We start from the raw sequence: 16,033 nt of genomic DNA, 5'->3' as shown, positions 1-16,033 counted from the left end.
GTTAGTTGAAGTAGATTTTTAAGTTTGAATGAAGAAATTTGTATTTTTAAAATATTAGATTCATGTTATAAAAGATATAGGAATTCCCTTTTCATGATGGTCCCAGAACGAAATACTTTGAAGTTTGGGAGTTGGAATGTGATGAGTGAATGAAAATATCTTATGAATAGGTATTAAAAGTAAAGAAAATGTGGGTGATTATAAAGCAACAGATGGCATCTTCATCAACAAGCTGAGAGTGGGTTTTAGTCACTTGCTGTTTTTTTCCAGTTCTTTTTATAATTTGCATTATAATCCTTCATCTGATAATATTTAAAAATGTATTTTATGTTGAGTCATTTCTTGTTTCTTTTGCTGGTGAATCAAAAGATCATGAAATGATTTTGCCGAAGTAAGTAGCATAAAGTTAAGTTTCATTTTTGTGCAATCAGATAAGAAACCCGCTATGGAAGTAAGATCCACCTCACATCCTTTGTATGTATTTGAACCTAAGAGTAATAATGTCTGCCTCTATGTAGGATTTTTAAGATCTCTAAGTTGTCCAAGGAAACTTGAGAATCTTTTGTTGAAAGATAATTGAAAATTTCACTGCAGCCAGTCATGTCACTTTAATTGTAGCTATCTTTTTCTTTCTTTGGAGTTGAAAAGCTATCAGTTTACCAAATAAAACCGAGAAAAGGTACCTTAGCACAAATGGGGAAGATTTATCACAGCTGAATAAAATGTGGGATTAAAATGTGCAGATGTTTGAGGTTTATTTTTTGGCATCTAAAACACCTTAGTCCAAATAGTATTATCTCTTCTGTATTACGGCTTCTCAACTGGAACAAGTTGTCCAAAAGACAAAATATTTAGAAGACCCAGGCCAGATATTGGGTGACAAAAAAAACTGAAGCTCTATAGGCTTTGTCTAAGGTAAGAGAAGAAGGCAGCAGAACTGGGGACTCCAGGAACAACCCCCCATAAGGCCTGCTTTGCCATTGCATATCAATCAGCTTTTTCTGCCTTTTTTTCCCAATTGAAATTTTATTTTTTAGCTCTTTCTCCCTTTAAGGAAGTTTTCCTTTAGTGCTTCTGCCAGTATATGAATTCCTGTTAGAAAATATCACACTTTACCCATTAATAATTGTTCCCTTTGCTAAATTAGCAGAATAGGCAGATGATCAGTTTTATATTAAGTGGTGGTCATATCCCTAAGTCCCAATTGTCTAGACTCTAGTTTGGAGAAATAAGAACAGCTGTTATCCAGCTTAAATACAAGATGAACTATGGAATGATTTTTCTCCTTCATTACTCAGCTTCTTAGCTTCAGTGTAAGGTAGTAAGAATTGAAAAATCAAAGACTTGTCCTATAAATTAGAGTTATCTATATCTTAGTTCCCCTTGACCTGATTCCAACCTTGGAAAGACTATTTAATAAGCAATTATTGTACTTTACACTAGTGGTAAGTGGAAGAAGAGGACAGAGATCTTTCCCTTTATCTTCGATAACTTAGAAGAATTTGTTAAAACTTCTGAAAGAAATATACTTTCTAAAATATTTAAGAAGCAGCTTAGTGAAATTAATTTCTTAGTTAATTTCTTAGTTGATTCTTGGAACAAAGATGACCAATTTAAGATTTCCTGGAGGGGAATAGAGGGGAAACTTGAATGAAATGAAATAAAGTTGATGTAGCTGTTTTATAATTAGGGGTTATAAATATAAATTTTTTTATTGGTAAATTATTTTCTCTTCTCAGTGCAATAATGAAGTTTCATAGCATGAAAATGGAAGAAATCAATAAAATTATTCGTGATCTTTGGCGAAGTACCTACCGAGGCCAAGGTGATTCATATTTAATTAATTAATGGCCCTATTCCTTCAGTGTTGTTCAATTCTTAAGGCCTCTTCTTTATCACTCTCTTTCCATTATTACTTCCTATTTTCCCCACTAACTTTCTTTCTGAGAATTCATTAGACTTCTTATCTTGGTATGATACTATACCAAGAAGATAAGACAGTAATTTCTGTTCACCATCTATCTGGTCAGACTTTACAAAATTTGGCTACAATGCAAATATCAATTAGCCTGAGCTGTAATAGGAAAAAAAAGGTTTGGGCTTGCATTCTTTCGAAGAATGTAGATATGTATGGATAAGCCTAATTCAGATAAGGAGAAAACCATCATGAGAAAATTGATAGTGGAACTAGAAAAGGCAGAAAGGGTTCCCTAACCTTGCTTTTAGCATCATGTGATTACAACTTCCTGACTTTGGCAATCAGTTTCAAAAAGATTCAACTTCAGATTTTAAGAGAAGCATAAAAATGTTGTATTGTGAACCCCACCCAGAGTGCCACTTTAATAGTGATACTTAAAACTTACATCATCTGTCAGCAAGCCTTTCTAAAACAAATTAGAAATTTTTTTCAGTTAACCAAGAAGCACCTACTTATTCTGTGCCAGCCAGCCAGAAGCAAGGCTCTGAGGACATCAGCACAAAGCATGAAGCAATCCTTTCATAGAAGGAGCTTACATTCTCACAGGGGAGATGAGCCCATCTTTAAATATGTGTGTGTGTGTGTGTGTGTGTATTTATATTAAATATAAAGAAAATAAATATGGGAGGGCAGAAACATACCTTCATATCGAAGGTGTTGCTTAAGCTATATCTTGAAGGAAGGAGGAATTCTGTGTGTTGTGGATGAGGTGGACGTGGGGGCAGCCAATTCAAAGGCATTGAGTCAGGAGGTAATAGTATGTCACACGTGTAGAACTGAGAAGTCATATGACAATTGTATTTGATTCTAGAGGCAGTAGGAAGCTACTGTTGTTATTTGGTTAATTCCCATATTGCTCAATGTTTTCTTCACAAAAAACATTCTTTTTTTCTCTCAAATTCCTTTTTAAATCATATCAGATATTGAATACATAGAAATTCGATCTGATACAGATGAAAACATTTCAGCTTCTGACAAAAGGAGGAGTTACAACTATAGAGTAGTAATGCTAAAAGGAGATACAGCCTTGGATATGCGAGGACGGTGCAGTGCTGGGCAGAAGGTACGTGTACAAAATTGTTTTAGCAATGACATGTAAAGATAGAGTTAAAAGGGATCTTGTGATACTTTCTAAGCAAAAATGAGAAATATAAATTCTGATCCAGAGAGATAAGTAGTATGAGTGATAGAGTATGGGACTCGGAGGCAGGAGAAATCTGGATTTTCTTCTTCACTCTGGTGCTGTCCAGGTAACCCTGGTCAGGTTACTTAATCCCTTTGATTTTCTTGTCCATCTGATCCTGGTTATATCTTCCTTGACATCCCCAATGCCAGTCTTTTGTTCCAAATCCTTCACTGAGGAGGACACTGCACTCATGAAAGAGTATATTTCATTTTGGAATAGCTCTGATTATTGGTGTTCTTGATACAAACCTTCACTGTTCCTGGTTCTGCCCTTTGGCTACTCCCCTTTTCAGATACATGAAGACAACTCTCATCTCCCTTTGAGTCATCTCTTTCCCCATTGGTTTTCACCTATTATTTTATGATGTAGACTCAAGACCTCTTCCCCATCCTATTTTCTCTTATGAGTTACCCTCTTAAAACCAGGTGCCCAGAGCAGAACACTCAGTAAAGCCCTCCTTAGAAACGTGTGCCTCTATTAGTGTAGCCCAAAGTCATATTAGTTGTTTTTATTATCCTGCCACTTCACACTGAAATGATGTTTTTAACCCAAGTTCAAGACTTTTATTTATCCTTGTTGAATCTTAGTCTAGTATTCAAGCCTGTCAAGATATTCTGGGATTCTGATCCTGTCATTAAAGAGATTGGATGAGTATCTGCAAAAAATATATAATACACAAACCAACAAAAATAAGAAATTATATTAATACCGGATGAGAAAATGGAGCAAGTCATAAGTAAATGCCATAAGATACTAAAAACTCTATTATGTTACAATAACAGAAAGTTTATAGGATACTCTTGGAAAGGAATTAGATCATGGGTTCAAAGTGTTAGAACTGGAAGGGACCCTGAAGACCATAAGGGCAGGGCCTGTCATTTTACAGATAAGGAAACTGAGACTGAGAGGCTACATACAAGTTAGGATTTGACACCAGATCCTCTTAATTCCAAGTCTAGTGCCTTTTGCCCCTCTGCCTTTTCTAGAAGTCTTCATTGGTTTAGGAAGCATAATTGGTCATGTTAGCAAACCAGAAACCTAGTAGTAGCATATGAGGTATGTATTGAACTCACACTTTGTGAAAAAATAGCAGTGCCAGCTGGCATGTTTGTCTCTTTGGACTTGCTGACATTATCTCTGGGACATTGGCTTCATTCACATTTTCCTAAGAATATCTGCCCATAAATACATAATGAATAACTATAAATGCCATCCCTTAAAGATCTAACAAAAAATATCTATAAGGTTAATTGATTCTGCTTCTAGCATGAATTATGTATTAGTTTGTATATCTGGGAGAAGTCACACGGAAATCCAGAAGATAGAATTACATTGTGATCCCTGAATCAGGCATAGAGCAATTGGGTTCAATTCAGATAGCTACTATTTAAAATAGAAGTGGCAAATATTAAAGAATCTAAAGGAGAAGTAAAACATTAAAAAAGCAATAAAGTAGCACCTGTGATGCTACTTTATTGAAAGAATTGAAATTTAAAATATTTGAACTCTGTCCAGATTAGAATAGTAACATATTACTATAAATTTTTTTTAATCTTTATAGAGGAAAAATAACCTTTTCCCTTTGCTAAGGACAGCATTAGAAATGGTTTAAAATGCACTGGGAGAAATTATCAAACTTCCTAGTCATAACTATATGTGGCCATAGTATAATCATATTTTTTTACCTCACTAGTCAAGAGGATCTTAATAAGAACCTGTTCATAGGTTTCCATTAGCTACTATTTTTATCTTATTCTTATCTGTCCTTTTTTTTCCACCTTTTTTTTAGTTTTGATTTGGAGTTTCTTTCATTTCTTGTTTTCTGTCTGGAGCTATGATTTCACTGATGTAGGGAACTCTTAATGAGGAATCTTTCTCCACTGATATATGCATATGCATGCATATATATATATATATATATATATATATATATATATATATATATATATAAAGAGAGAGAGAGAGAGAGAGCGCCACTGTTTAGACATAGGATTTCCCTCCAAGTATTCCTAACCCCTCCAAGTATTCCTAACTCCAAGACTTTATTCCCTTACATGACCCTGCTTCTCTGGTAGTATTAGATTCTCAGTATATAATCCTCGCTGGAATCTTCACAAAGTTCTTGTGAACTTTGGCTTATCCATAATATAGCCTGAGTGGTTGAGGCCTTGAGATTTACCACCTCCTAAGACTTGTTGGTTGGGTATGACAATTAAGACATTTACACAGAGGTCTGTCTTCTAGGCTCAGATTCCAATACCTGTTTCTTCTGGGTATTTTTTTACACCTCAAACTCAGCTCTAACCATCCTTGATGTTTCCTCAGGTGCTTGCTTCTCTTATCATTCGCTTGGCCCTTGCAGAAACCTTCTGTTTAAACTGTGGCATTCTTGCCTTGGATGAGCCTACAACAAACCTTGATAGAGAAAACATTGAATCTCTTGCACATGCACTGGTGGAGTAAGTGTTTATTATATGGGGAAGCTATTGTTTGATAGCAATAACTTAAATAAAATCGAGATAGGTAAGTGCTCATTTAAAATAAACTTTGAGTAAAAACTGAGGCTTCATGAAGAATTTAATTTAAAATATAAAGGTTTGATTGTTGGAAGTTTAAAAAAATATTCAGCTGTTGTTTTTCTTAACTAATCACACATTAGGCCGTCTTCAGGAAAGAGGTTGGATATTTTTTCCTTCTTTTGATTTTTTTTCTTTACCAGTATCAGAAAACACGAATATATCTGTACACAAAGAACAGAAAATGCAGATTGTATGTCCAACTATGAATCTATAATAGGCAACTTCAGTTTTTTGAGTATATATTAAATTTAACATGGTAATAACACTGCCTTGTTTATTTGTGATCCCTTCTAAATTTCTTTCTATTTTTCTTTTCCCTCCTATTCCTGTTCCCACCCCACCCAAAAAAGATTTAAAGCCCTTTCTTGTAACAAGTAAGTATAACTGCATCTAGTGTAATTAGGTGGTACAGTAGTTGGAATCAAGAGAACTTGAATTCAAAAATGACCTCAGACACTTGACATTTACTAGTTGTATGACCTTAGACAAGTCACATATTCCTTGTATCCAGGGCCATATCTGGCTGGACCCAGAAGGCTCCAGAGGAAAAAGTGAGGCTGGTGACTTTTCACAGCATCCCTTCACTCAAATCCATTTAATGTACATATCAAAGAATCATCTTTCTGATATCATGGTCCTTTCAAAAATGAAAGAAACAATGACAAATATAATCAGGCAGAAAAAAAAATCCTACATTGGTTTTATATATATATGAAAGTATATGCCTCATTCCACATTTATAATCCATCTCAACCTCTCTGTCAAGAGATGAGGAACATGTTTCATAATCAGTCTTCTAGATAAAGTTCTTAAATTTTTTAACATTCTTTTCCTTTACAGTTTGTAGTCATTGCATAATTATTCTCCAGGTTCTGCTTCATTTTATAGCAGTTCAAATAAGTCTCCCCAGGTTTCTCTGCTCCTTGACTAAAATATGAAAGAACCTTATGATACAGCCTGGCCTCAGTCCAGAAATCCCTGCCCAGATCCTGTTGTCCTCCTGGCATTCTCCTTTCTGAACAGGTTTGCTTCACGATCTGATCATATTATCTACCCTAACTTCTATCCCCAGACACCAAAGCACATGTTCATTAAACAACTGTTCTGTGCAAGATGCTCTGCTCTGTTTGTTCTCTCTTTCCTCTTCTAAAATTGACTTTCTACTAAGAGAAGTAAAATAAGGGTCAGTAAGTAGAGAAGTGACCTCAGAACCATAAGAAGACCTGAGTTCAAATCCTGCCTCTAGCATATACAAGTTGTGTGACCCTAGCTGGGCACATTTTTTTTTTTTTAGGGTTTTGCAAGGCTATGGGGTTAAGTGGCTTGCCCAAGGCCACACAGCTAGGTAATTACTAAATGTCTGAGTCTGGATTTGAACTCAGGTACTCCTGACTCCAGGGCTGGTGCTCTATCCACTGCACTACCTAGCTGCCCCCACATTTTTTTTTTTACTTCTTGGTGTTCTAGGCAACTCTACAACTATCACTTATATTGGAAAGGCTTACTACAATGGCAGAGAGAGTTTCCTATTTCTTTGAAATCACAGGCCTAGTCCTTATTTCTATTCCTACAAGAAGAATCAAGGAAGGGGAGAGACATCAGTCCTCAGTTGGGGACGATCAGGAAAGTCCATTCATCCTGAAGCTAAAGGGGGAGCATAGAGGGTGGGGACAGCAATAGTGAGAGAGACAGGTGGAAATTAGGGCTGTAAAGCAGAGAATTGTTAGGGACCTCTGGTGCCCCTTCAGGGGAGATGGGTTAAGAGTGGTAACAGAGTAAAGATAATTGTAGAAGCATGATAGAGGCAGAATCGACAAGATTGATTTCCCCAGTACATCCTGGCTACTTTCCTTGACCCTCAGACCTTAACAGGATTGCTTCAGAGCCCGCTCCCCACTTTTCCTTAAAATTTTTTGATCCCTACTCCCTCCCTATGGATCCCTTAAAAGCAAGACAGTTTGTTGTGTATCCCCAGAACAGTTGCACCACTCTTCATTGGTCCTGATCATAATTTCATTAGGGAGCACCCAGTGAGGAATTGTCTTTGACCAAGGCAGATCAGCACTTCTCTACAACTTGGAATCTAAGACTTGATTGCAAAGGGGTTATATAACTTGTTTAGGGACACAGCCAAGATGGATCAGAGAAATTGAGATCCCAGGTCATCCCAACTGTTCATACCCTGGGATACCTTGTTTAATTTGAACATCATTGGCATTAACATGTAAACAGCTCAAGATAGGCTAATTTTATCTGAACGTCTGACAGGTGTTTAATATTAAAAAGTTGAATCACTTTAACCAAATATCTATTAGTGGGAGAAATGTGGACAAAGACACCCACTCTTTGTTTTCTTGATTTAACAAAATATTCTTTAATAGCTACAATTTCCAGTTTCTGCCAAGTTAGGGGATGAAATCATTTCTATATCAGACCAGTGAAATTATGACTAGACAATCCTTATTTTGAAATGAAATTCTTGTTTAGAGAGGAAGTAGGGGGTTATAAATATTTTAATATTTCAAGGATCTGTGATTTCATAGATAAGGTTATTCTTCCCTATATCAGAGTACAAACCCTCTTTAATTGGGTAAATAGTCTCTGAGAGTCATTGTGGTCAAAAAATTGATCATCCTTTGGCATGTGTGGTAAGGAAGCTGCTGTTAGCAAGGCCTGTCTGTAGTTGAAGCTGTTCAGATGAGTAAGACCTGCTGGATGAATACTTGTGCTCCACTGGCCCCAGAATTTCAATGGAAATACATTATATACCCTCAAAAATAAACATATTTTCCATTTTTAAAAAATTTATGATAAAAATGAAAATAAACAATAATTCATTTATGGCATTGTATGGTATGTCAGGCAGACAGAGTAAGATAATTTTAAATAGTAACATTAGGTAAAGATTACAAAATTGTTTCCGTTTTGTCACCTGTGTTGTTAGGGATGAGGGAAGAACTTGTTTTTTGTATTTTAAGATGTATACATCCTGAAAGGTAGTCATTGTCATTACCTCCACTTCTCCTATTGGTGATGTTGCACATGTTTGACAGGGCATTTCCTCTTTGCCCATCCCTCCTTGTGGGGGCATTCAGAGTTAGATAATTGATGTGATTACAAGCTATTGAATAGTTGTTGATAGAATTTTTCTCCATCCTCTCATCATCTGTCAACTTTTGTGCTGGCTGTATTTGGGTGCAGTGTTCTAGACTAAGACAGCCACCACTCAAAGCCCTATCTATGACATGGGTTAACATTTTTCTGAAACGTCATGCTGCCCCACTAAATCTGAGCAAACTTCTTAACCTATGTGTTCAGCTCTCCCCACAAAGAAGTACAAAATTTTCCCAACCCGCCTACTCACTAACTTCTGTGTGTCATAGCAGTGATAGATCTGATAACTAGTTGGGACTCATTTCTAAGTAGACCCAACTCCTAAGAAAACTTTTGGGGACAGCTTGTGTTCTTCCCCATCCATCATCTATAATTTTGTTTTTAACATCACCAGAGAAGAAAAGCAGACAAGTCTGGGAAATTCCCAAAGCAAGGAGAGTGAGTGAGACCAAGTTATTCTGTTAAATGAAGCTAGGTATTTAAATGTCTCTTTCATTTCTCTTAACTCTTTAGAATGATTAGAATTTCTGGGTCACAACTGCTACTGTTCATGACTAAGTAACTCTTCTTTCATGTAGGCAATTGGAATTCAAGTGAGGCTGCCAGATTTTTGAGGCAGTGTAACATAGTAAAAAGATGTATTTAGAGTCAGGGAAATCTGGTTTTTTAATTGATCCTCCTATATAGACATCTGTGACCTTGGGCAACTCATCTAACTGCTCTAGACCTATTTCCTTATAAAATGAACTATAAATGTGTCATCCAGATTTAGCAACAATCTTCAAATTGTAATATAAAGCTCCTTAATCTCTATCCTCAACTCCTCTCTTACCTGGCCCTATAGAGGATGGACCTCCCCCCCCACACACACACATACACAACCTCCCATCTTTCCAACAGGAGAGATTAAGACACTAGTTAGGAAAACATGTAGTGGTCATCATTCATACTGGTACACTGTGAACCACACAAAAGACAGCCTATTTTTGCTCAGATCTATACAATGCAGCAAATGTTTATTCAGGGGTCTTGCTATTTGATCCCTAACCTCAAAGAGTTCACATTCTAGTAACAGAATGAGGTACCCACACTTCATCTCATAATATGTATTGTAGAGAGTTAAGAAAAAGTTGTGACAGATCGGGGGGGGGGGGCATCATTATTGACTAAGCACAGCAGGGTAGAGGCTTCCTGTAGTTGCAGTGCATGCTCTGGAGAAAGGATTCTTGTACCTTTGGTAACATGTTGTAAATCTTTTGTTCCAGAATAATAAAAAGTCGTTCTCAACAGCGCAACTTCCAACTTCTTGTAATCACCCATGATGAAGACTTCGTGGAACTTTTGGGTCGTTCTGAGTATGTAGAGAAATTCTACAGGATTAGAAAGAACATTGACCAGTGCTCAGAGATAATCAAATGTAATGTCAGCTCCCTGGGCTCTTATGTTCATTAAAGTCTTTTTAGGTAGCTCTGCCTTTCAGAGCTTCTGTATTTTGACAAGCAAGAATAACAAGAACCTGCTAGTTGCCTCAAGCCGCCCAGACCTGAGCTTCTGAACATTTCTGGACAGTTTGAATGTAATAAAAATGATGTTTAATTTTAAATGGCATTTATCTTATTTACTAATTCTTTGAATGTCTCACTGGGATTTTAAACATGCAAGTGATTTTTCTGATACATAAGAGGCACACTAATATATACCCATAACTACAGTAGAGTATAGGGGAAAGCCATCCCTGGCAGTTTCTAGTCCCAACTCTGCCAGGAACTTTCTTTGTGAACTTAGCTAAATCCCTTCCTCATTCTAAGCCTCAATTTCCTCATGGGTATCATGGGAATTCTGAAGTATCTGTCCTGCTCGCCTCTCTTTGTTCTTGTTTCTTGAATTGAAATCATTACATGAAAAGATGCTTTGAAAATAATCAAGTGCTATGGAATTTTCCAAATTGGGAGTCTCTGTGCTCTTTCAGATTTGTGTCTGTTTTCTGCATTTACATTATATGGCTCCATAATGGGTGTTCAGAGGGACATAGGGGAGAATTGCATTGTTCTTGGCAGGAAATAGAAACCCTCCTGTATACCCTGGTTACCCAAGAAAGAACTTCCTTCATGGGAAGTACCAACTTGTAGTCAAGATCAGCAATAGTTTAAAATAGATCTGAGCAACTAAAATTATATAATTTAACATTATCAAAATCATAACTTCATTAGTTGATTCCAGCTGATTAAGATGCATTTCCTCTTTACTTAAAGTGAAAACCAGAGGAAGAACTATTATGGGGCACCTCAATTACCCCTCTTTGCTAATTACTATGTGGCAGGAAATAACTAAGATGTATATTATTTAGAAAACACTATCCAGGGTCTAATGTGAGGACTGTTAACTTAGGGTCAGTGAATTTGTTGTTGTTTTTAATAATTTGATCATTGCATTTTGATACATTTGATTTGTAATTTCTGTATATTTAAAAACATTCTGAAAAGGGATTTGTAGTCTCACCTACTGCCAAAAACAGGTTAAGAACTTTGGTCCACTGAAGATAGATTACAGGATATTCTAGGGCTTTCCCCCCTTCTACCTGTTATCAAAATCAACCCCAGTTTCTAGTCAAGACTTCAGTTGGCCATTAGAAATATCTCTAGGAGAAATGTGAAAATTTGATTTTTATGACAAAAATAGGAATGATTTAATGTTGGGTAATTTACTTTAGACAATAATTGCATATGTTTAGGACTTAGAACTGGAAGAGATCTTAAAAGATCACCTCATCTTAATTCTCTCATTTTATAGATGAGGAAATAAATCTGGAAAGGTCAAGTGACTTTCCCAGGATTACACAAAAGTAAATAGCAAAGACAGGATTCTCATCTGTCTTTACCTTCTAATTTCTCATTGAATTTCTGCCCATCCTTTAAAACCCAACTCAGATGTCATTTCTTATTTCTCCAGGGCTCATCACAGTATTCTGCAAACAATATGCATTTAATGAATACCTGTTGGCAGACATTTCTTACCTATGAGTAAGAAACATTGAAGAGACCATTCCTTTCTCTGGGAAAACAGGAAGCTATTTATAAAACAAACACAATAATCATAGCTGGGGAAAAGATTAATATCAAAACAGTTTTAATAAGTATTTTGGATCAGTTATCAAAAGGTTCCTTGCAGGCCCCTACCAGATTCACCCCACTTGCAAACCCAATTCCAAAATGCCCAACAAGATGGTATTGTAGGAATTCTGACTTAAGCAGAAAATAGGCTGAAATCCTCTTTCTGATACTTCTCACCTATGTAACCTTGAGCAAATCCTTAACTTACCTAAGCTTGTTTTCTCTGCAAAAATGAGAGGGTTAGAAAGGTGGCCTCTGGCCTCTGAAATGCTTTCAGGCTCTCTAAGATCCTGTAAGATTTCCTCTGCTGTTGGAGGGATTGGGGTGACAACTACCAGTGAAGCATCTTTTGGGTTAATTCTGTGGCCGGTATATCCTTTGACGGGAGGAAATTACTTCATTTAAAGAAAATGCCATCATTTTGAACTTTAATTCATCACTTGACTGTTAAAAAAATTCCTAGAAACAAAATATCTGTGGGAGGATTTTCGTTTCTTCACTAGTTACTGGCAGCTTTTCACACCTGCAAAATCAAGTTCCAGAGACAGCAACACCTTCACCACCTACCCCACCTCCACCTCCACCTCTACCACATAAAGTGGCCACATTTCAGACCTGTTGATCTGGGTGGTGCCATGGACAGAGGTAGACCCACACATCCTGAGCCTTATCTTTCCTAACCTGTTATTGATCCTGCTCACCACTTCTTCCTGGATATTCTCCCTGGGTATTTGGACCAGGACTCTTGCTTGGTTCTCCTACCTGGTTAGCAGTTCCTCAATCTTTTGTGCTGAATCACCACCCTAACTGTGGATAGGTTCTGGGACCTTTTATTTTCTCTCAAGCTTCTCAGTGATTTCTTAAGTACCTCTAGGTTCAAATGTCATCTAGACAAAAGGAAAGCATTCATAGCATAAAAGATAGACCCTAGAGTCAGGAAGACATGGGTTTGAGTCCATCCTTACATTGTTATTGGCTATTTGATGAGGGCAACCTCTCTGATACTTGTCTTTCTTATCTCTAATACAGGGATAACACATCTTACAGAATTTTATGCCAAGTACTAGGATACCAAGACAAAAAACTCCTTGACCTTAAAGTGCTTACATTCTATTAGTGTAAAGTTATTTACATTCTAGGTGAAGTGTAAACCTTAAAGCTTTCTATAAATGCAAACTATTCTAATGATGAATCAGATTCTATATCCATCCCTTTTCTCTTCTGTGTTCTAGTCTCACATCACTAACACCCAGTAGGTATCTAGCTGCATGTTAACATTAAACATGTCCAAAATGGAATTCCTCCACTATAAAAGCTACCCTTTTCTAACATGCCTATTTCTGATTTTGAAAGAAAAGGCTTTCCAAATGCTTCTGACCTAGTTTTCCTGAGTGGATGAGGAGCCAGAGAATTAAGTTTTCTGAAATTTGCTTCCTGACATGGGTACAGCATTTTGGCTCACACTTGGCCTGGTGTCATGGGGACGTGTAGGGTAGGGGTGATGTGGTTAGCAGTCCTCAGTGGGGACTTCCATTTGTCTGCCAGTCAGGTTTCTGAGTCAATAGTCTGGATGTACATTTCAGAAATGAAGTGTACCACAGAGTCATAACCAGATTGGAGTCTTATAATTTTTTCATTCCTGATACCCAGGCCAAAGGTAAAAACCAGGCTACGTGATTAGCTGCCATCCCTGATTGATATTTATCTCAGGAATAGTATGACATACCCAAAGGATAAAGGAAGAATGGGTTTTTGTATGTGGAAGCCCATATTGCCTGAGGATAAGAAACTAAAATGATGTAAACTTCCCACTTGTACACACAGTATTTTTAAAAAATGTTACTAATTAAATTTTTTTTGTAAGAACTGATTAAATCCAATATTTTTACATTGAAGAAAGGCTGATAAATATGGGACTGAGATTCCAAACCAATGGGCCATAGATAAATTAGAAGATCTAACCACACTGTCCTGAATATTCTCTCTTCCTTTAGCTTCTGTCACACTCCTAGCTTTCCTTCTCAGCTGACTATTGTGTTTGTTTTTTCAGCCTATCTGCACTCACAATCTCCAGGCCCTAAGCAAAGGGATTTTGCATAGCTCTATCCTTAGCTGTCATCAAATATCCTTTAGTGATCTTGCCCCATTCTATGGAGTCAATTAATCTGCCCACATGATTTGATAAAGTACATATGAAAACCCAATTTCTTTCCAGAACTCTAGTATTGCATCACTAATTGCCTCCTAAACTTCACCTAGCTATCCCACTAACATCTCAAACTCAATATTATTTAGATCTTGTTCTTTCCTCTCCCTCCCATTCCAATCTGCTCTTCCTCCAAATTTTCCTGTTTCTATCAGGCCCACCATTCTCCTAGTCACTCAGCTTTACAACCTCAGAGTAATCTTTCAATCTTTTTCATATCTAATCGTTGACTCCTGTAAATTCAAATTCCATAGTATTTCAAATCCAAACTCTTCCCTTCAGGGGAAACCATGCCTATACCTGTTTATAGATTGCTAATCTTTACCCCGGTTCCTGTGTCTCCTCATTCTATTTGTCTTCCACACAGCTGCCAAATTGACACATTTATTTTGCTTTACCTCCCTAACCCCATTATCTGAGATTAAAAAAAAAACAAACACATCAAAAAACTCACATGCCTGGCATTTTATTCTTGATGACCACTTATTGGGAATGTTGTAAAAGGGATTCTGGGAATTTGTTTGGAAGGCTTTGGGGTCCTTCCAACTCAAATTCTGAGATTCTTGTTCAAGTTCTCCAATAAATTTTCAATATAGAATCTACCCTTGATAGAGCACCAATCCTGGAGTCAGGAGGACCTGAGTTCAAATTCAGCCAAGATAGTAGCTGGGTAAGTTACAACATCAACTGCCTCAATAAATAAAGGATGAGTTCTTTCTCTTTTCATTGTAACATTCCATAGGAACCTATAAAGCCCTCAGATTGTACATATGTCTTCCTTTATTCTTGCAACAAGACTGGTCCTCCTTTTACAATCATGCATTAACTGGATGATATCCATTATCTCACTTTTTTAAAAAAAATGACCATTGGTAATTCAAACATTTATTAAATATCTACTTTATGGAATGTATGGTTGTTCAAGAAGGAGTAACACTTTGTGTGTGAGGGTTTGCCAAGCCCTTTTCATAGCTGCTCATTCACCTTTGGTGTTCATCTGATGGCCATGAGGACAGCTAAAGTAGCCTCTGGAGCATTTAGAGCTTGGCAAGACATCAAAGATACCAAGGTCATTGATTGCATCCTGAGCCATCACCAATTCTCTAGATTTTTGTCTTGCGACTGGACTTCAATAACTGAAAGAGAGTGTGAGGCTGACAACTTCATGTTTAACTGCTGCACTTGAAGGCACACAAGAGTAAAGACTATCCTGTGATGTCATTGGTCCTCTTTGAAAACAAAGGACTTACAGCAGCAACAACTAGGTGCAAAGATGAACCCGAAAGCAATCATTAGTCTTCTTTGAAACTGAAGGGCAAAGAACAACTATGCACAAAGTCTTCAAGGAAAGATGAACCAGAAAACAACCAACCAACCATGGAATCCTCTGCCCCCAATAGTTGATATAGATTGCTTCTCTCCCCTCAACTGGCTCTTGAAATGCCTCTCCAGAGAGATTTTGCCAAATTGGTCAAAAGAAATTTTCTTTTGATAAGATTCTCCCAGTATATGAAACTTTTTAAACTACTACCTTTCCTCCATTCTGCAAAGATACATTCCCAGAAATATATGTGATTATTGTCCAACTGAAAAATTACTTTAAATTTGATTTAAGCAGTAGTCCACAAAATTCTTCCTGCCACTCTGGTCTTCTCTCCTTCAAATTCCTCCCATCCTTGAGGTCACTTCTCATAAAAAGTTATAGGAATGAAAAAATAGACATCTGAAACATTTTGTAGTACTTTAATCATTTGATTTAATCATTTGATAGCTTCCTTATCTCTCTTTTGACCCTTCAAGAAGAATCAGTGAACTTTCTGACCACTTACGTTGGAATTTCCTTAAATCTTCTGATTTTAT

At 36.9% G+C, this 16,033-nt stretch overlaps 1 protein-coding gene across 1 annotated transcript in view; it reads left to right on the top strand.

Annotated features, from left to right (window-relative positions):
• RAD50 (RAD50 double strand break repair protein) overlaps positions 1–10,460 on the top strand; it is an 80,860-nt gene extending 70,400 nt beyond the window's left edge. Inside the window, exons 23-26 of the mRNA XM_074213270.1 lie at positions 1,740–1,825; positions 2,899–3,041; positions 5,490–5,623; positions 10,123–10,460. Coding sequence (XP_074069371.1) covers positions 1,740–1,825; positions 2,899–3,041; positions 5,490–5,623; positions 10,123–10,309 — 550 coding nt within the window. The 3' untranslated portion in view covers positions 10,310–10,460. The remainder of the gene's footprint in view (positions 1–1,739; positions 1,826–2,898; positions 3,042–5,489; positions 5,624–10,122) is intronic.
• The last annotated feature ends 5,573 nt before the right edge of the window (positions 10,461–16,033 follow it).

Source organism: Macrotis lagotis, chromosome 1 (assembly GCF_037893015.1).
Source record: "Macrotis lagotis isolate mMagLag1 chromosome 1, bilby.v1.9.chrom.fasta, whole genome shotgun sequence".
In the NCBI taxonomy this organism is placed as follows: Eukaryota; Metazoa; Chordata; class Mammalia; order Peramelemorphia; family Peramelidae; genus Macrotis; species Macrotis lagotis.
Note: the sequence above shows the minus strand (reverse complement) of the source record. Positions and strands in the feature narration are given on the sequence as shown.